Below are 19,574 nucleotides of genomic sequence, written 5' to 3'. Positions count from 1 at the left end.
AAGACTTCACCTAAAGCTTCTCCCAGCTCAGTCACACAGAAGTTACAGAGTGCCGCAGTCGAGCTTGCTGATGCAAGCTGCCCCCTAGCAGACAGCAGCGTCTGACCTCACTGCTGATGTAGACAGACATGTGGCAAGGGCTGGCTTACATGGCAACTCAACTTTCTTACATTACCCTCCTGTGTAGGTTTTGCTTCGATGGTTCTGCACATTCACCGAGTCTCATCTTGGTGTGAGTTACCCAAGGTTTGCAAACTGCATTTATCATTCTCTTCCGCACTTTGCCACAGGCACAGACAGAGTTGAGTGCAAATAAGCAGAAGTCTACTTGGAGCACAACACTTGTTCTAATTCAGGGGTTTTTCCTCAATTTTTCTGCTGTGTTCAGCATATTATTTTTTAAAGCTTAAAGTGAGAGCTAAATAAGTGTTATACTTATTATGAGATATGATAGGATGTTGATTATGAAAGGATCACTGAGGAAGTTTCCATCCATCAGTATATTGTTCTGACCTTAACTACAGACACCCCCTAGTGGGATTAATGCATTAATGTAGGAAAGCCCTACAGTGGGAGATCATGGGCAAGTGAGTGCCAGAAAACAGGGACTACACTGGTCCTGGGTACCACCGGGTCTATGTCCAGCTCAGAATATATATACAGGAAATATGCCTTCCATCCCTATTAACTAGTTTAGAGTAGGCACTTAAATATTTGTTGAGTGTGGTTTTGCAAGAGGAGGCCGTGTGTGCAGAGCCTCACTGGCGTAAGCTGGGATTGCCCCAGATTTGTTCCCCCGAACAGTGATAGCCACACTGCATGTGCTCAGGCCAGGCCTGAGAACACCAGGTAGATTTTGATGTTCTATGAGCTCAAACAACATAAACAATGTGGTGAAAACAAGATGCATCCGACATGGCCAGTAGCCCATTAGCCATTCTGTATTTTAGGGATTTTTGCGGTCACGGTAGCTACCAGCTCCTTACATCCAGCAAATGGATGTCTCCATCCACTGCCAGCGTGTCGATACTGCTTAGCTCCTTAAGTCTGTGTTTGTACTCCAGGCTGTGCACACCGTTAATCGCAACCTTGAATTCTCGGAGGTCACAGTAAATTATCATCTGAAAAGAGAAGAGACCATACCTTCAGTGGCTGCCCTTCATTTTAAAGTTTGTTTCTTCTATATTAACAGAGGGTCGGAAGGGAAGCCATTTGGCTTGTTTTGAGCTTGGAGATGTTTTCCCAGCCTTGTACCATTGATTCCCTTCTGAGTGGTTTCAAAGGCAATCCAAATCCCCAATGTGTCATGTGGCATCTGCTTCAGCACCGTGTCTCACCAGGTCCTCAGGAGTCCTCCCCCATTCTGCTCCTGGCTCTTAGAAGCTGGGAAGCGTCTCTCGTGATATTTGGGAATTAAGAGTAAGGTGCTGATTGCTGCCTTGCACCCCCTTCTCTGAGAAGCTGAACCTTGGAACCTCAATGCTAGGGTCTTGGCCATGTCAACTGATGAGGTTCCAACAGCTTGGGACACTTGGTAAGGAGAGCAGTTACTCAGAAATCCTAACTTTGTCCTTGCTCAGAACTTACTGGCCTCTACTTGTTTCCAAAAAGCTTGTCAGAATCAAGACCCCAGGCTCTGCAGTTACTGGCATCCTGGCAGACGCATCACCATTGCCCACCCTTCTGAGCACTTTCCTAACAGTAACCCTAGCATCCAGAGCCAGTATCCTATAACACCGCCTAGACACCTAAGCCTGCATTTTGCTGCCAGTAGGGCCACTGACTGTACCAAGTGACCACTCACTGAAAAGGCCATTTTGGTGACCCTGCACTGTGCTCCTTGCCACAGTGAAGACTTCAGAAGATGGCACAGCCTGGGTTGGGCCTGCCCCATTCCCAGAGATCAGTCTAGAGCATCAAACTTGAAAATGCAAAGAACTCATTAAGGTTCTATTCTTTAGACAGTAGCAATGGAAAAAGCTACCACCGGAAGTCAGAATACGGTGGAACTGAGCACATAACTGACTTAAAACCAAAAATTCCACAGGGAATTGGGGAACTATCTATTACTGAGATTCTCCCCAAGAATGGGGGAAATCTCAAAATCATAATACACAGGAAAAAGAGAGTGGAAATGCAGGGCAAGAAGCCAGATACAATCCTAGCAAGTTCCCTTGGGTGTCAAATAAGTGCAAACGCAACAAGTGGAAACACTGCAGCTAGACAAAAACAGGAAGGCACGTGACCCGCAGAGTGCAACTGCCTAGAAGAGAAAGAAGTCCTCCGCCTCCCAGAGCAGCTGGGAAAAGTGTTCTGGCTCTGATTCTGACTGCTCTGGACTTCTCCTAATAACATCCAGGAGAGTGAAGCTGATGCTTTGTGAGCTCCACTTGACACAGTGACGGATGTCTTGACACAGCCAGGTCACATAAGCGATTGTGTATTGAACAATATTCCAGTGCAGTGCAATACTGAATGAGATTGTAGGGCAGAGCTAGGGGTGGAGGCTTAGTGACTCGTGCTTGCCTGTGAGGCCCAGTGGGGCTGGAGAGATGGCTCTGTGGATAAGAGAACTTGCTGTTCAAGCAAGTGTGAGGACCTGAGTTTGGATCCTGCCACCCAAGTAAAAAGCTGGGCCACCTATGGCAGGTGAGGGTGTGCTTACAGGATGGCTGGGGCTTGCTGGCTGCCAACTTAGCTCCAGGTTCAGTGAGAGCCACTGCCTCAAAGAATAAAGCACTGAAGGGCAGAGTAGGCCTGGTACACACAAATCTCTCTCTCACACACACACAGGGTCAGGGTAAGTGAATTTGAAGTGCAAGGTCCTGTGTAATCGAAAGGAACGGCATAGTGGGAAGATCTGCAAGAACCTCGGGAAAGCACACTGAAAAGTCCGAGGTTTGACACGAAGAGCCTGCTACTGTGGGAGGCCAGCAGCACGGGGTAACCATTGACGGAGCACGAGCACTCTCGAGGGAAGCGAGTCCACGTGCTGCGGAGTACAGATTTGCAGTGCGCCCACCTGGCTCCCTGTGTCCACAGAAAAATGTCTGGAATGGGCGCCATCTAATTTTTTTAGGTTTATGTTAGTTTTCATTATTCGTATGTGGGGTATGTGCACGTGAGTGCAGGTGCCCACCGTGGCTGGGGGTACTAGATCCCGGAGAGCTGAGTCACAGGTAACTGTGAACCACCCAGTGCGGGTGCTGACTGGAAACAATCAGGTCTCTACAAGAGCAGCACACGCCTAACACTGAGCCATCTCCAGCCCCTGCTTCATCTACTCTTAATAGCATAGCATTATCAAATTGAGTCAAATTGAAGGTAAATATTTTAATTTTCATTTTTCTGTTTTTCAGCATTATTTGACTTTTGTTACCTTTTTATTTCAGTGTCCTCAATTGGCACCAAGCTAGACTACTGTTTTCCTCTCAGCCACAGGACCAGCTTCCTTCTAGAGGTACCCCTGTCTCCCTCCTGTGTACCCTAGGTCACCCCATATACCCTGGCCCCTGCCAACCACAAACCCTGAGCCACACCTCCCACTTCTAGTGACTTCTTCAAAGTGTCCTAAACCTGGCCTTCCAGATCTTGCTCAGTCTTCTGGATTAACAGTCAATACCCACACCTTCAAGGAACCTTGAAGTCCCTATCTGCCGACCCTCCAAGCACTGGGTGCTTCCTTATCCTGTAACTTGGATTTCTGTGACTGTTAAATCACAACAATGCTTGGCATTCATACTTTAACCACCAGCTGGATGAGTCCCTGGGAACCCCAATAGTTTAGGCATGTGAGTTAAAAATCCTGAGAGACCATGAGAGGCCATCACCTAAGCCAGTGAGAGAAAGCCGAGCCAGCCAGCTAGCATCTACATCCCAAGGAACCAGCACTCTACAATCAGAAAACAGCCCAGAAAGGTGGCTGTGGGAAAAGCCATGGATTAACATAATAATACTGGGGCCTAGAAACTGCAAGGCCTCTAGGTCCAAGGGTCTTGTGAACTAGTCCTTAGCCACCCACCAACAGGGACAGCTCCTAAAAAGAAATACTGCCAGCATCTGGAACTGTGGAGGCCATGGGCAGTGCAAACAGACACTGTTAGGGTTCCCACTTCCAAGTGCAGATGTGGGGCTGGGAGATGATTCAGTAGGTAAAGTGCCTTACACAGGACCTGAGTTAAACTCTGGGTGTGGTGGCAGGGACCTTATTCCCAGTGCTGGGGTGCAGAGATGTAGAGCCTAAGGCTTGTTGACTAATCTAGCCAATTGGTGAGCTCCAGGCTCAGTAAGAGATGTGTGTCAAAAAATAGGGAGAGCTACAGAAAGACACCTAACATCAACTGCACACACACACAAGCACACACACACAAGCACGCACACACATACGCACGCACACCCTCATGCTAAAGAGTAACTCGTGCCAATGAGTACATCTGTAGTTCCAGTCCTGAGACAAAGTTGTTGTCAGAATTCCTTGGGGTGACAGATACTGTCACTATGACAAATGGCAAGTATTCTGGGATGTCAATTATACCGGCCCTGCTGTTCACACCAACAGCCCGTGTTCAAACACAGCCTCCACAGTCAGTGAACAACAGCATAAATCCCTACCTAGAGGTCGGGTTTGATTTAAATAAAAGTTATTTTACTGTGTTCTCAGGATTCCTTTTTCCTATCCCATTTCAAAACAAAACAAAACAGAAGCCATAATCTTACCTCAAAGTACATTCCAGGACTAAATGGGAAGCAGGTAATATTTCTCTCTTCTTCTCCCCAGGCATCCTGAAGAAAGGAATTTCTTACAAATGCTTTCACATTCAGGCGTGGGTTCAAGTGCAGAGCGATATCCCTAGATTTTCCTACCACTAGGTCGACGTTAAAGCTGTAAGAGAAAGAAAAAAATCTTAGACTTGAACCACAGTACTAACTACAAATCATGCAAGGGAGTGTGGGGGAGGGGCTTCCCACTCCAAATTTGCATGCCACTGACTCATTTGCAATCAATGTGAGATTAGAATCGGTGCTGAAGCTGAGGTCTGGCCTAGCAGCAGCTAGGGGTTCAGAACAAGTGAACCCCATGAGTACTCAGCTCCTCAAGGCAGGCACTTGCCAATCAGTTCCACATGTTCCCCTTTTGAAAGGATGCTACTTTAGGAAACAGATTCCTTTTAAAAGCGCTCAAGAACATGAACATCTTGGAAAAAGAAGTGTAGCACTAATTCTAATTGTTCTTAATAAAAACCTGGAGTCAGATATTAGGGGGTGAAAGTTGAGTGATCAGAGAAGCAGAGTGGCCAGCCACTAGAGACCTTTTACCTCTACCCGTGCTCAGACTAAGAGGGTGATCCTGAACTCAGACTGCCTGCTTCAGAATGCATCTCCAGACTACGCAGAACTTGTCTCCTCCTGCCTTATACTCCTCTCTCTGCCCAGTCATATCACTTCCTGTGTCCACCTCCGTAGTGCTGGGATTAAAGGTGTGAGCCACCACAACCTGGCTTCTAGTGGCTTAGTTCTGCACTCTGATCTTCAGGCAAGCTTTATTTGTTAAAACAAAATATCACTACAGGGGAGTGTGTGTGTGTGTGTGTGTGTGTGTGTGTGTGATACTTGGGGGCAGGTGTGCACACAGAAGCCAGAGGTTGACACTGGGTGTCTTCCAGTATTGCTTTCTAACTCACTGATTTTTAAAGATTTGTTTTACTATTTTTTAATTGTGCACACGTGCATAGCTATGTGCAGGTAAGTGCAGGTGCCTGTGGAGACCAGAGGGGGCACCAGATCCCCTGAGCAGGAGTTAGTGGAGGTTGTGAGCCGCTTGACATTGGTGCTGGAAAGTGACCTCTGCAAAAGCAGCACGCTTTAATCACAGCCATCTCTCTAGTCCTTCTACCTTAATTTTTTGAGGCAGGGTTTCTCTTGAGGGTTATAGGTGCATGCTAGTACACTCAGCTTTTTCACAGGGGTGCTAGTAACCCACACTTTACCTCTGAGCCATCTCCCTAGCCCCACCCCTGAAATCCTTTTTTTGGAGACACTCATGTGTATTCTCCTGGCTGCCCTCTGCCTCCACATGCTGGGATTAGGCCTGCACTACCATGCCCGGCCCAGAAAAAAGATTCTTAAAGCAGCATGTTCTGCAGCACAGAAGGGGAACCTCAGTCTGTCAGACTGTTGAAACAATGGACTCCAGGAAATGGGGATTTCCCAGGAGTCTCCTGCTAGGAGAAGGAAATAGCACCAATCAAAGTGGGAATTCACTGCCTGGAAAAACATTTGCACCTTATAAGGCCACCTGAAGCCCAGACAAGAATGGGCCATGGTGCTGGAACCACACCTTGACCGGGACCTTGACCTCTGATTCACTTTAATCTTGCTGCAGGAGCCTGCAAATGCATATCAGGGGTCCCTGGAACTCTACCTCACTTCCCCATGTGGCCACACTGAGTCCTTTACTTTCCATTATTAATCTGGCTGTTTTCATTGGCTCCTTGAAGGTGAAGAGCTGAACTTGGCTTCTTAGGGTATGAACTGTGACCCCCCCAAGTCTGGTACACTGAGGCTATCCTGGGCAAGAAGAGCCTCATGGGCAAAAATGTCACCTGCCTGGCCAAAAGAGCTCAGTCCTGACTGCTGATAGCTCCTTAGCGGGACCTTGCACTGTGTCCCTCCTTTCAGGAAAGCGCAGCAGCTCCTCCCACAGACCCAAGTCCTGAGGCAGCAATACTGACCCTTTGGCATTTGCATTCACTTCTCCTTTAATGACAACGGTTCGTCCAGGACCCATGGAGGTGTTTAACCTTGCTTCAAATGGCAGGCTCTGAAAAGGGGCCACAGAAAGAGGCATCTTCAGACAAGGACCTTGTGGGGAAATTGCCAACAGTGTGAAAGCAGGGGAATCTGTGGCCCCCGGAGGGGGCGAACCTTGGCTTTTATCTCAGCTGGGTGCCATGCAAATCGGAGCAGGGTCGGCACCAAGGGTGGCACCTGAAACCTGTGTGAGACCCGACTGCCTGCCCAAGTATCATGGCCTACAGTCATTCTGTCTTATGCAGCCCACAGGAGTGGTCCAGATAACACGCCTGAGGCTGTATCTGTCCAGGGAAAGTACAATGCTAGGGGCTGCCTTGGACTTCGCTGGGAGTGGAGGTTATATGTACCAGTTAATTAGAACTTAATTTCTATACAGACTTCAACTGTCTGTCTCTTCAAACCCTAGACAAACAGCTGGGAGGGAGGATTTTAGCGTGAGTGACAGCTGAGTCTATGCTCTTGGTGGAGACAGTCGCGTATGATTTTAGAAATGTCTCCTCTGTTACCAGGTCACAGGAACTGTCCTGCAATACAGTGCGGTGAGAATGCAGCTGCCTCCAGGGTTCAGCTGCTCCTGCTCTGGGTCTGTTATAAAGTGTCCACATGGAACCACTAAGCAAAAGTACTCACCAGCTGTGTCTTGCCAGACTTCCGGACCTGGTAGAAGAGAAAGAAGAGTGAGAACAGCCTCCTGGGCAGACAGGTGTGCAGTGAGCAGCCTGCTGTGCTTCAAGGTTCAGCTGCCTTGGGGTGACACAGGCACTGAGTTTCATGACGGGCACCACAGAGCTTATGAAAAGTCACGTGCCCTGGAGCCAAGTCCAGCATCCTTCTTTATGTGAATATGTTACCGTCCATAAGTTCATGGTTGTTCAAGGTTCACAAGTGAACTCCAACATATCTTACCTATCCTTCCCAAGAACCCTCCAAATTCTGACACGCTGTTCCACCTGTAAGCACTGATGTGCAGGGGTAAGGCCTTGCTCTCTTCAGAACAGCAAAGTGTCAATTTTAAAACTGCTCTTGCTGCCACAGGGGGAAGAGAGTTCATCCGCCCCTCTGTGTTTGGTATTTACAAGTGCTTCATTCCGATACTTCTTAAGAAGCAGGGTGACAGAGTGCTTTTTACATGACCAACGGTGGCCATTTAAACTGGTAAGTTACATGTCAACCAAAAACACAGTGCTCAAGACCATAAAACAGTACGCCCCTAAAACAGTGCACCCCTTGGTTCTTAAATGACTGCTTCCTGGCCTCACATTAAAAGCTTAATTTGGGAAGCTGGGAAGACAGCTCAGTTGGTAAGGTGCTTGCTATGCACCCATTTAAGAGCCCGGCATGAGAGTTGCGCATTCGTAACGCCAGCACTGGAGAGGCAGAGAAAGGAGGATCCCCAGGGTGAGCTGACCAGCCAGCCGAGCCAGTAGGGGAGTCCCAGGCTCAGTGGGAGACCCTGTCTCAAAAAATAAGGTGGAAGAGTTCAGGAAATGGTCCAGAGGCTAAGGCAATTTCAGGACAAGCATGAGGACTGGAGTTCAAATCTTCAGTAACCATGTAAATACTGGGCCAATGGAGAGGCCAGTCTGCAATCCTAGCACAAGACAGGATCTCTAGAGCAACCTGGCTACTTAGCCTAGCTCAACTGGCAAGCCCTGGATTCAACAAGGAGACTCTGCCTCAAAAGACTGAGAGCAATCAAGGAAGACATCCAATATCTCTATCTGGCTTTCACACACATGTCAATACACATGTCAACATGCATATACATGCACATACTGCACACATATAAATAAAAGATGTAGAACAATTGATAAATGACATCCAGAGTTGACCTCTGGCCTCCACATACATGCACACACTCATGTACACATGCACCTGCACACACACGAGTGAACAGAGAAAATTCCATACTTAAAAAAAAAAAAGCGCCTTCCTTCCACAGATGGTAACTAAGAACATTTTTAAACTGCTGGTTCATAGAGAGAACATTTACATTTTCTCTACTTATCTGTGTCAGTCCCAGAGATGTTTCCATATTCTGTAAACCCTGCAAAAAAACCATAGATCAGCTTAACATGCACCAGAATCTTTTAAATAATATCAAACATAAGCAAAAGAATATCAGGGATACAGAACATGGAAAATGACTGAGGATTATGATTTAAAAAATGCAACTGAACACTGGGGGGTCCGCCCCAAACTGGCGAGTGTGAGAACAAGATCTGATGTTAATGGGATCATGAGCACATGAGCAGCTGGGCACAGCTGCTGAGAGCACTGACTGCTCACATCCTTGGGAACAAGCTGTCAGTGTCCACGAAACAAATTCCGACACTTAGAAAACTGTCTTACAGAAAGGTTTATTCGCTCCCATGGACAGGAGACACACACTGACCAGATAAAAAGGTATTCATTCACTTTGCAGGCTCACTCTAGATGTGAGGTCCCACAAACAGCAAAAGCCTGGTTAGTGAGCAGGACCCAACTAGTCTGAAATATTTATACTCCTTTTATCTAAATGGAAGACGTAAATTAAAGAAAACTCCTACTATTCGGCCACAGAGACCCCCAGGTATGTGAGGAGGGCACCTACCGAGCTGAAGCTGAAACCGATGGAATGGATATTCACTTTGCCATAGATGCCCAGCGTGTCTATCTTCTCTGGGCCGATCCTGTGGGCATACAGCAGAGTGTGCTTCCCATTCACAGCCACCTGGGTGGGCACAGAAGACAGTGGCCTCAGAGCCACTTACAGGGAGTGGAGCTGTGGACAACACCTGCCCCAGGTTTCATCTCCAACACCACAAAAATAAGTGAATGACTGAGTGAGTAAAATGCCTTCTTGGGTTTATTTTCCCACAGCTCACACTGTGGCTAGCAGGGATCCTGAACTCTGAGTCTTGTGTAATTAAGCGTCTGGGTCACCTCTCCAGGCAGATACATACATTTGGAAACATGTGCTCCACATATGTCTGTCTGTGTGTGCCCAAGAGATAGCTATGCTCAGGGCCCCAAGGGTCACACATGATGTCTGAAAGCCTGGGAGGCAGGTTAGCTCTGCCTGATTGCTGCCCCACCCTCTCTAAGGGCCACACTCTGCCAGAGCCCACCTATATGGGAGGCACAGGTATGCGCTGACTTCACTAAATGAAAGTCCACACCAGCTGGGAGCTGGGCGGTGGTGGCACACACCTTTAATCCTGGCACTCAGGAGGCAGAGGCAGGCGGATCTCTGTGAGTTCGAGGCCAGCCTGGTCTACAGAGCTAGTTCCAGTACAGGCTCCAAATGTACAGAGAAACCCTGTCTCAAAAAACCAAAAGGGGGAAAAAAAAAAAAGCACTTCTCTGAGATTTCTTATCTCTAAGTTGTAGAAAGTGGAAACCTCACTCAGTGGTCGATTAAGTGCCTTCTGGGAGTCCTCCACACAATGCCTCCAAATGCCAGGCGGTGTGTGAGTCCAGGAGGGAGACATAAGCAGCCCACAGCAGGGTCCCCAGCAGGGCTCTCAAGGAGCTTTAAAATCCCACTTATAACAAGCCCAGGGCAATGTGTTGGGTAGGGCTCTACTGCCTGAGACTGGGGGGGGGAGGGGACACAAAACCGAGGAGTGCTGGGGGCCCCAGAGAGCAATGTCCCCCAAAGACCTAGACTGAGATGTGGGCACGCTCCTGGAGCTGGAGGCCGTCTGGTTTACAAGCCCTCTAGATGGGTCTGAGGGCTGGCACTCATAGAGCCTCTGGAGACAAACTGCAGCCAGGAAGCCAGTGGCTGTGTTCACAAGGCCCCCAGGGCCCTACAGCAATATCTGCCTGTGAGACTGGACCTGCCCCTCTGGGGTGCACCCTGGTCACCAACAGTCTGTTCTCGCTGACTTTCCCACAGTTTGGGGGGGGGGGTTATAATCCACTCTCCTAATGATGCCACGATGCTGTGCCAATCCAGAACTTTCCTCCAGTAGCCTCAGAGACGCCCCGAGCTCGCTCACTCACACACTCCCCTTCTCTCCCAGAACCTACCTGGAATTTGTTCTTTAGTACCATGATCACGATTTCAAAGGATTTCTCTTTTCTGAAGGGCATGTCGTAGGTGATCTCCTCGCAGCCCCATTTCTCGTTTGTCAGCGTATTACAGACAATGCAGTTGGACCTTTTGAAGCGAGGGTTAAAGTGGAAGGCCACGTCAGCCCTCGGCTTCAGGCTGTTGCCGAGCTGCAAGTCCACCTGGAATCTGGGCAAAGGCAGAGCAGAACCACATGAGTCTATAAGATGAGCCATGGGGAAAGAGTAAATAACTCCCCCCACCACACACACACCCCTTCCTCATCCACAGCAGCTACAGGGCAGCCTGCCCATCCTCCGTTCCTCCTTCCCTAGTAACAGAGCCCACAGTCTGAGCTGAGCTGTATGGACCCAGAATAACAACTTTCCTTTCCTGACTGCCCTGGATCCTGGCCTGTCTGTGTGGGCACAGTCTGCTGACCAACAGAAGGCAAATTCCAGGAGACTCCTCATCTGGAGTCTGCACAGACTGGCAGCACCCAGTCTTCATTCGCCCCTGCTCCACGCCCCCACCCCTGCTCCACGCCCCCACCCCTGCTCCACATACACCCTCCAGTCTTTCAAAGCATGAAAGTGAGGGTGCATTTTTTTTTAGCTGAGGATCCCCATTAAGAGGCCTGCCCCCAGGGGTACTCAAGTCACAAGCTGATGGGTAGAACTAACTGCAAAGCACAGGGGTCTCTGTGAGGTAATTCCCACACATTAAATCAGTGACGTCAGCCACTCAGAGCTCAACTCTGACTGACATGGCCTGCGATGGTTACTCTTCCTTGTCTACCTCACTGCATTTTGGGTCACCTAGGAGACACACACCCCTTGGTGTGTCTGTGAGGGCATTTTCCTGAGAGGTGTGACTGAGGGAAGACCCATCCTGAACGTAGACAGCAGCACCCACAGACTAGAGTTCCTGACTGCATACAAAAGAAAAAAGGGGACAGTGAGCTGAGCCCCAGCCACTCATCTCTCTCGCCTTCCTGACTAGATGTGATGAAGTGCCGCAGATCCTCCACCAGAGTAGAACCGCCCTTATCCCCATCGGATAGACCGGATCCTCAAATCACAAGCTAAAAAGAGCCTTTCTTCCTTTTCTTGCTTTTCTCAGTAATAAAAAAAAGGAACCACACATCCTGAGTTTATACCCAAAGCAGACACTCAGCAAAACCACCAAGACTTCCTGTTATCCAACAACCTCTCCCCCTTTCTATCAGTGTATCTGTTTATATTGAAACCAGACTTACAGCAATGATATAAAAAATTCCAGTAACCAGTTAGGCATGGTGGCGCACGCCTTTAATCCCAGCAGGCAGGAGGCAGAGGCAGGCGGATCTTTGTGAGTCTGAGGGCAGCCTAGTCTTCAGGACAGCCAGGGCTGTGTAGAGACCATGTCTCAAAACAAAACACTCCAGTCGACTTTGTCTTTACCCCACTACTCACCCTCCTCACACCTCAGAGCTGCTAGGGGGACGTCCACAGGACACAGCCATCTTACCTGTCCACATCATTAGGAATATGCCCGCGGATTACAATCAAAGAGCCAGGCTTCAGCTGCTCAGAAATGGTGCCAACATAGGGGACTGTCTAAGGGAAAGAAATTTTACAAATGTATTTTCATAAACAAATTCAGTTACAAGGCAATTGTAGCCAAACTCTGTGACTGATGGAAGCTGGTGGCAGATGGCCTTGAGCTCCCGACTCCCTTGCCACCCAGCCTCCCACCAAGTCCTGACTCTAGGCAGTCACCACGCCCAGCTCACACTTAGGTCCTAAAGTCTGAACAGAGGTGATGAGTAACGTTCTAGAGCGGATTAAGAAATGAGTGTGAGGCACAAACACTGACCCCTGCCTGGCGCCTACACTTGGGTCTCCAAGAAGACCCGTATGGCCCTAAACAACAGGCCGACACCTGTAGCTTCCATCTAGGTGTCTGGAGCATTCCTGGGTGTGAGGCAGACAGTGCCTATGTGAGCACCACCAGATAAAAACCCCCAAGTCTTCAGCGACTCCCCCATAGACAACTCCACAGGGCTGTCACACTGTGGAGGACCTAAGAGGCCCGGGAGCATGTGCTGAGTCTGCCCCTGAGCCTCCAGGCCTCTAGCAGCAATGCCTTATCTCAAAACAAACCAATGAATGAACAAACAATGAAGGGATAGAGCTGCAGCTTAGTGGGAGAATATACCCAAATCACGAAGCAATAGGTTCTATCCTCCATATGATAGATGACAGACAGACAGACAGACAGACAGACAGAGATATGGGAAGGAAAGAAGGAATGAGCAAGCCAGTAAGCTAGCTCAGCAGGTAAAGGTGCCTGCTGCTGAATCTGACCACCTGAGTTCAACTTTGGAACCCAAATGGTAGGATAGAAGAATTTTCCAGAAGTCATCCCTGGACCTTCCTTCGTGTGAATGTTGTGGCGGCAAGGTATACGCATGCACACATACCAAGTACACAGTAAACAAAAAATGTAAAAAAGAAGCAAGAAGGGAAACCTATGCAGAAGAAGAAATCCATTTTCCTTTAAAAGTTATGCTTTTACGAAAGATCTGAGACATGCTACCCCCTCAGGGCCCTTAAATTCTCTGTCCCAAGCTTCTCTTTACCTCGGACTGTCATGGTTCCTCCCCCAGCCTGGGAACAAGAGCCCCATCTACTTTTCAGCCAGGGAAACGCCATGTATACTAACTGAACTGTGTTCATGGCTGGTCCCAATGAATAATTGTAACGTGAGTGTATTTTCAGTCATAGGCAAAAAAAAAAAAAAAAAAAAAAAAAAAGATTTGCTAAAAATCTATTACCGGGTTATAGATGATATTTTGCAGGTTGTTTAAGGACAACATCGTTCTTTTCCAACTTGTTATTGATATTGTTGATTGGAGTCTCTCTTCTTTATATAAGGTTTTACCCACGTGTCATTTAAAGATTATTGAAATTGAAAACTTGCCCTGTGTAAAAGCAAAATAGGAAAGCAAGCATGCATAATTTTTCTTCACATCAAATTTTAATATGCAAACTATATTACTTTAACGATAGTTATCAAATAACAGAATGTTAGTATAACCAAAAAAAATTTTTTTTTTTTTTGGAGACAGGGTTTCTCTGTTAGCCCTGACTGTCCTAGAACTCTCTCTGTAAACCAGGCTGGCCTCAAACTCACTGAGATCTGTAAGTCCGGTCTCTGACCTCCATCGTTAGAGGTCCCGCCCCTCCCTGTGGTCACGTTGGCGGCTTCCTGATTTTCTGGGGGGGGGGGCACCCGAGAGGGCAGGAATACCATTAAAACCTGGATATCCTTTAATTCAGCTTCTTGTGATATGGCTTGATTGGGATTTTTGGCGTCGGCAGAGAGCTCGCGTTAGGAAATATTCCTAACAAGATCCACCTGCCTCTGCCTCCCAAGCGCTAGGATTAAAGGCGTGTGCCACCACCCCCTTAATAATGTATTTATACATGAAATAATTTTAAATTATCAGTGTAGGAAGTATTTTAAAAAACACATACGCAGAAAATTACATGGAGTTTGCTATTAAAAATACTGAAATTGCAAGTGTGGTGGTACATGTCTGGAAACCCAGCGTCTTGGGAGGCTGAGGCAGGAAGACTACAAATTGGATGCTAGCCTAGGCAATATTTACCAAGACCCTGTGCGGTGATCTGGATAAGAATACCCCCCATAGGTTCATATACTTAGAACTATTAGAAAGGATTAGGAGGAGTGGCCTAGCTGGAGAAAGTGTGCCATGGGAGTGGGCTTTGAGGTTTCAGAAGCCTAACCAGGCCGCGTCTCTCCCTTCCTGCTGCCAGTAGATCCAGGGAGAACTTTCAGCTACTTCTCCAGCACCAAGTCCGCCCGCGTGCTGCACGACGGCAATGGACCTAACCCTCGAAACTACTAGCAAGCTCCCAGGAAACGCTTTCCTTCACGAGTGTTGCCGAACTCATGGTGTCTCTTCACAGCAATAGAACAATGACCAAGACATCCTGTCTCAAAACACTTCAAGTGCTGAGGGTGGAGCTGGGTAGAAAGCTTGCCTAGAGTGCATGAGGCCCTAGGTTCTATCCCAGTATTGGGAACCAAAAGCAATTAAAACCCAGGCTAGGAGATCAGTAGTCATTTACACTGTGCTTAGTGTGACTGAAGCCTTGGGTTCAATCCTCAACACCAACAGGTGAGGAACGGGTTTGGGGGGTGTGGTTCAGCTTATCTAATGTGCTCAAGGTCCTGGGTTCAGTCCCCAACACAAAAACAAACCCCTAAACTAAATGCCAAATACCACTCAAACAGTCCTGTGAAACTATGAGAATATTCATTTAACTTTTCCTGTTTGCAGAACGAGTAGGAATCCCATTGTAGGACTACCCTGTAGTTGGTTTTTACTTTACTCTTTTGGGGGTTTGGGGGTCCCACAACCCAGCTCCTAAGAAAAACACATGGAGGCTTATTATTTCTTATGAATGTCCGGCCTTCGCTTGGCTTGTTTTTTTTGTTTGTTTGTTTTTTTTTGTTGTTGTTGTTGTTGTTTTTTTTTTTTTTTGTCAGCTTTTCTTAAATTATCCTGTCTACCGTTTGCCTCCGGGTTTTTACCTTTCTCTATTTCTGTATATCCTTTCTTCCCTTCTTACTCAGTGGCTGGCTAGTTGGCTGTGTGGATGGCCCCTTCTTTTCTCGTTTCTTGATACTCTCTTCCTTCCCAATCCCACTTTTTCTCCTCCTATTTATTCTCTCTGCCTGACAGCCCCGCCTATCCTTTCTCCTGCCTTGCTATTGCCGTTCAGTACTTTATTAGACCAGTCAGGTGTTCTAGAGTAGCAGAGCTTCACCGAATTAAACAAATGCAACATAAAAAACTACAACACATCTTTGCATCATTAAAAAGAAATGTTCCACAGCATAAATATAACACACCTTAAAATAATATTCCACAACACTCCCCTGAGGATTAAACAGGTTTAAATAGTGGAAAACGGCTCGGTACGCGTTAGCTATTATTACTAGAAAAGATGGCTCTTCTTCAGCCAGCCAAATTAAGGAAGTCAGAGGTGGGGTGGTGAGGTCTAGCCACTCCTCAGTATACTAGATACAATGTTCTGTATCTGCTCCGCTTTTAAAGATAAAAGTGCCTACTCCCCTCTGTGCCGTCCCCAGTGCAAACATTTTATTACCTCTAGGACTGATGACTCAAACTAGAACCAAGCCAGAAACGAAACTAGAGTTTCCTGCAGTTTACTTCCTACAGTCTCTTAGTCTGTACTACAATAGGCACTCGCCAAATCTCTTAGTTTTTACTGGGAAAAAGGAAATCGATCGTTCTTGGTTACACCCTAAAAGACAAACCTAGACCCCTACCCAGTATTTCTCACTATCACTTCATTCAAAACCCTCGAACCTTTCGTTCATTTCCGTGCAGTTCAGGACGCAGGAACGGAGGAAAAAGGAGACAAGAATTGCCTTCACCACATCCATAATTGATATCTTGCCCAGAGAGAGATCCAGATGGCCTAGACTGGCATTAAATAACTAGTCCCCGAGAAGTCTCCAGGCAAGTCCCACCGTCCCAGTCAAAACAAGCCTTCGCCTAGATTTTAGGAGGAACCCCAGACCCAAGGAAATTGCGTTTTCTCTACATTCAACATTAGGATCGAATGACTCAGCGTCCTAAAGTGCGTGTCTGTGATCACGGAGTGTGGCACGGCTGTCAATCAACTGTCCTGGGGCCTGTCTTTCTTGGGGATCCAGGTGACGCTCGCCCTTTCCTCGGCTGGGGATGGAGACCACAGTCGGGGAGCAGCCGAGAAGAGAGACCTCACCCGCGGCGGTCAACGCCGTCCCGACCCTCCGGCCGGAGGACAAGCCTCAACCCATAACCACCTCCAGGAACCCAGTGTCCGGAGCCCAGTACCCAGAGACCAGTGTCCGGAGCCCAGATCGCGTGTCTGACGGGGACGGCGCGACGGCGTGTCCGCACTCGAACCACCCTTCGGATTCCTATCTGGGGACAGTGACATCCCGATGCCCCTGAGCCCGGCGTCGCCCGGACTCACCCCGGCACGGTGTTAGTAGGCGCTGTGCTCTGGCGTGGCCCCTGCAGGACACCGTCCGGGTTCCCCGCGCGACTCCAGGCAGTGGGCGGGGTTAGTCCGCGGCCGTTTCCGCAGGGGCGGGGCGTCCGAGGGCTGCGGACCTGGGCGAGGGGTTCTTCCTGCCACCCCTGCAGACCACTGGCTGGCTGCGGGAGTGGGGCGTCTAAGTTAGTTCAGGGCTGGGGTGTGACTTACTCGTGCTGGAGGCCCCCAGGTTGGTTTCCAGCCAGCTCTACACAAACTGGTCGGGGTGCGTGCCTGGGATCCCAGCCCTTGAGGAGTGGAGGCAGCTGGAGGATCTTAAATTCAAGGTCATTCCTGGAGACCGTGGTGGAGAACTTAGTGTTCTGGCTCACTCTGGGACAGACACTGTATCTCAAGGTCATAAAAAATGCATTTAAAGAGTAATTGTGGGCGGGTGTGGTTGGGGCCAGGGTCCACCAGATTTAGCTCCTTTGTAGCCTTGGGTCTGAGCCGAGCGCTGCTGTGAGCCTGTTGGATTTAGCAGCCGCTCCTTTTTACCGGTAACTCGCCTTAGGTGTGGAGGATATCTATTCAGTGTGGGCCCCAGCAGGAAATCTCCATCTGGGAGCAGTAGCCTGGACGTGCCAACTCTGTAACTCGCTAGTTATTCTGTGCTGGGGTTTGCTAAGTGAGACGTTTCCTTAGAGAACAGTTTAGAGTGTGGTGCTGGATTCTGAGTAGAGGACATGGTCAATGAAGGCTCAGCTGCACAGTGAGGGAACCACACTGCTGATAGTTTGGCCTGCTTGGGGGTATTTTGAGCGGCTGCAAGGTTTTGATGTGCTAACGGGCTCAAAGTTATGCTGACTGTTGCCGTGTTTGTGTTTGAAAGACGTGTTTGACATGGCCGTTCCTCCTCTCCTTGTGTTTTATTTTAATTTGAATTCATTACAAGCCTCTTAGAGGCAACCTTATGTTCTGAGTCATTGTTAACTTTTTTCCTCTTGTCCGTTTTCTAAATTGGATTCACTCCTCAGGATTCTACTTGAGTAGCTGGATTGAACCCCTGATGCCTTAGCATTGTAGTATTGTTAGATGTGGTGGACTCCTAACCTACTTTCTCTGAGTTTTGAGTTGGGAAAAGGAATTTGCTGTTCACTTTCCCAATACCTTGTGTAAACCCTCTAAAGAAATAGGTCCCTAACAATTGGATTGACTACCAATTATTGGTCATTATTGGTTAAGTGAAGAGCAATTGAGTACCCAGGGTTTTTTTGTTTGTTTGTTTGTTTGTTTGTTTGTTTTTCGAGACAGGGTTTCTCTGTAGCTTTGGTGCCCGTCCCGGAACTAGCTCTGTAGACCAGGCTGGCCTCGAACTCCCAGAGATCCGCCTGCCTCTGCCTCCTGAGTGCTGGGATTAAAGGCGTGCGCCACCACCGCCCGGCTCGAGTACCCAGTTTTGCCCAACTCTTCCACTTCTTTGCAAGGCTAAAATGAGTTAAGATAAATTTATCTCAGTGCTGGATGCATTCCAAATTGTAGAAAGAGCTTGTGCAAAGTCCTGGGGCCCTGAAAAAATCATCAGCGTGCTGAGACTGGCAGGAGGTGAGATGAGGTCATGGGAATGAGGTCCCCTAGGAGAGCAGATAGGAGAAAACAGCTTTGGCCAGAACCCTAAGGAGAAAAATCCAGAGAGAGAGAAACCGAGAGCTGCTTTGGAGACCTGCTGGGCATGGCTACAGGTACCAAAAGAGAGAGCAGCCAGTGTGCTGAATTCTCTGAGGGCTCAAATAACAAACAGGATCGATGGGCAAAGCAGCAGAGGTCACTAGGAACTGACTTTGATGTAGGAAAGAAATGAGAGGTTAAGAAATGGTAGAAATAGTAGCCTTAAACTTAAAAAAAAAAAAACCGTTTTCTGGGAAGGACTGAGAAACAGCACTATAGCAAGGGAATGGAAGAGTAATAAGTGGGTTTTCATTGGGGCTGGAGAGACAGATGCCTCAGAAGTTTAGAATGTACATGGTGCTTGCAGAAGACCTGAATCCAACTGCAGTTCACAATCACTTGCAGCTCTAGGTCCAGAGGATAATACACACACACACACCTACACACACCTACAAATCTTATTTTTAAAAAAAAAAAAAAAAAAAAAAGATTTTCATTTTTGAGATGCTGTGGTCCTAGCTAGCTTTGAACTCTTCAATCCCCCTGCTTCATTTTCCCAAGTACTAAGATTATGTGTGCCTTCTGCTTTGGTTTTTTTTTTTAACTTTATTTTAAGAGACAATAGAACAGTGGGGGCTTTTAGGCTTTGCAACCAGAAGCCACCATGAGAACTGTTTCCACTGTGACTTCTTGTGGTTCAATGAAGAAAGGGGTTTTCACAAAACTCACTCTGGGATTGATCTGTCCATTTAAAAAAATTCTATTCATGTACACACGTGCTGCACAAACATATGTAGGCAGACATATAAAATAAAATCTTTCTAAAATTACAAATGCAGCCAGGCAGTCGTGGCACACACCTTTAATCCTAACACTCATGAGGCAGAGGCAGGCAGATCTCTGAGTCTGAGGCCCCCGTGGTCTACAGAGCGAGTTCCAGGACATCCAGGGATACACAGAGAAACCCTATCACAAAAAATAAACAAAAA

The 19,574-nt window shown here is 47.9% G+C and overlaps 1 protein-coding gene across 6 annotated transcripts; it reads right to left on the bottom strand.

Moving 5' to 3' along the window:
• Nucleotides 1–905: 905 nt before the first annotated feature.
• Lgals8 (galectin 8) lies at nt 906–17,055 on the bottom strand. 6 transcript variants are annotated; one of them, XM_050142186.1, is made up of 10 exons: nt 16,915–17,055; nt 13,671–13,817; nt 12,362–12,450; nt 10,831–11,041; nt 9,407–9,526; nt 8,807–8,860; nt 7,444–7,470; nt 6,732–6,820; nt 4,717–4,882; nt 906–1,121 (listed from the first exon to the last, which is right to left on the bottom strand). In XM_050142186.1, exons 2-10 carry the CDS (start codon nt 13,710–13,712, stop codon nt 972–974), a joined length of 948 nt encoding a protein of 315 aa, XP_049998143.1. In that variant the 5' UTR covers nt 13,713–13,817; nt 16,915–17,055; the 3' UTR covers nt 906–971. The 6 variants fall into 6 exon arrangements, with proteins under 6 accessions (XP_049998143.1, XP_049998147.1, XP_049998148.1 ...); XM_050142190.1 differs by having other exon boundaries at nt 7,444–7,473; nt 8,822–8,860; XM_050142191.1 differs by having other exon boundaries at nt 7,444–7,473; nt 8,825–8,860.
• Between the last annotated feature and the right edge of the window lie 2,519 nt (nt 17,056–19,574).

Source organism: Alexandromys fortis, unplaced genomic scaffold (assembly GCF_014885135.2).
Source record: "Alexandromys fortis isolate MF-2015 unplaced genomic scaffold, M_Fortis_MF-2015_v1.1 scaffold_5, whole genome shotgun sequence".
Classification (NCBI taxonomy): Eukaryota; Metazoa; Chordata; class Mammalia; order Rodentia; family Cricetidae; genus Alexandromys; species Alexandromys fortis.
This window is presented reverse-complemented; position numbering and strand designations above follow the sequence as displayed.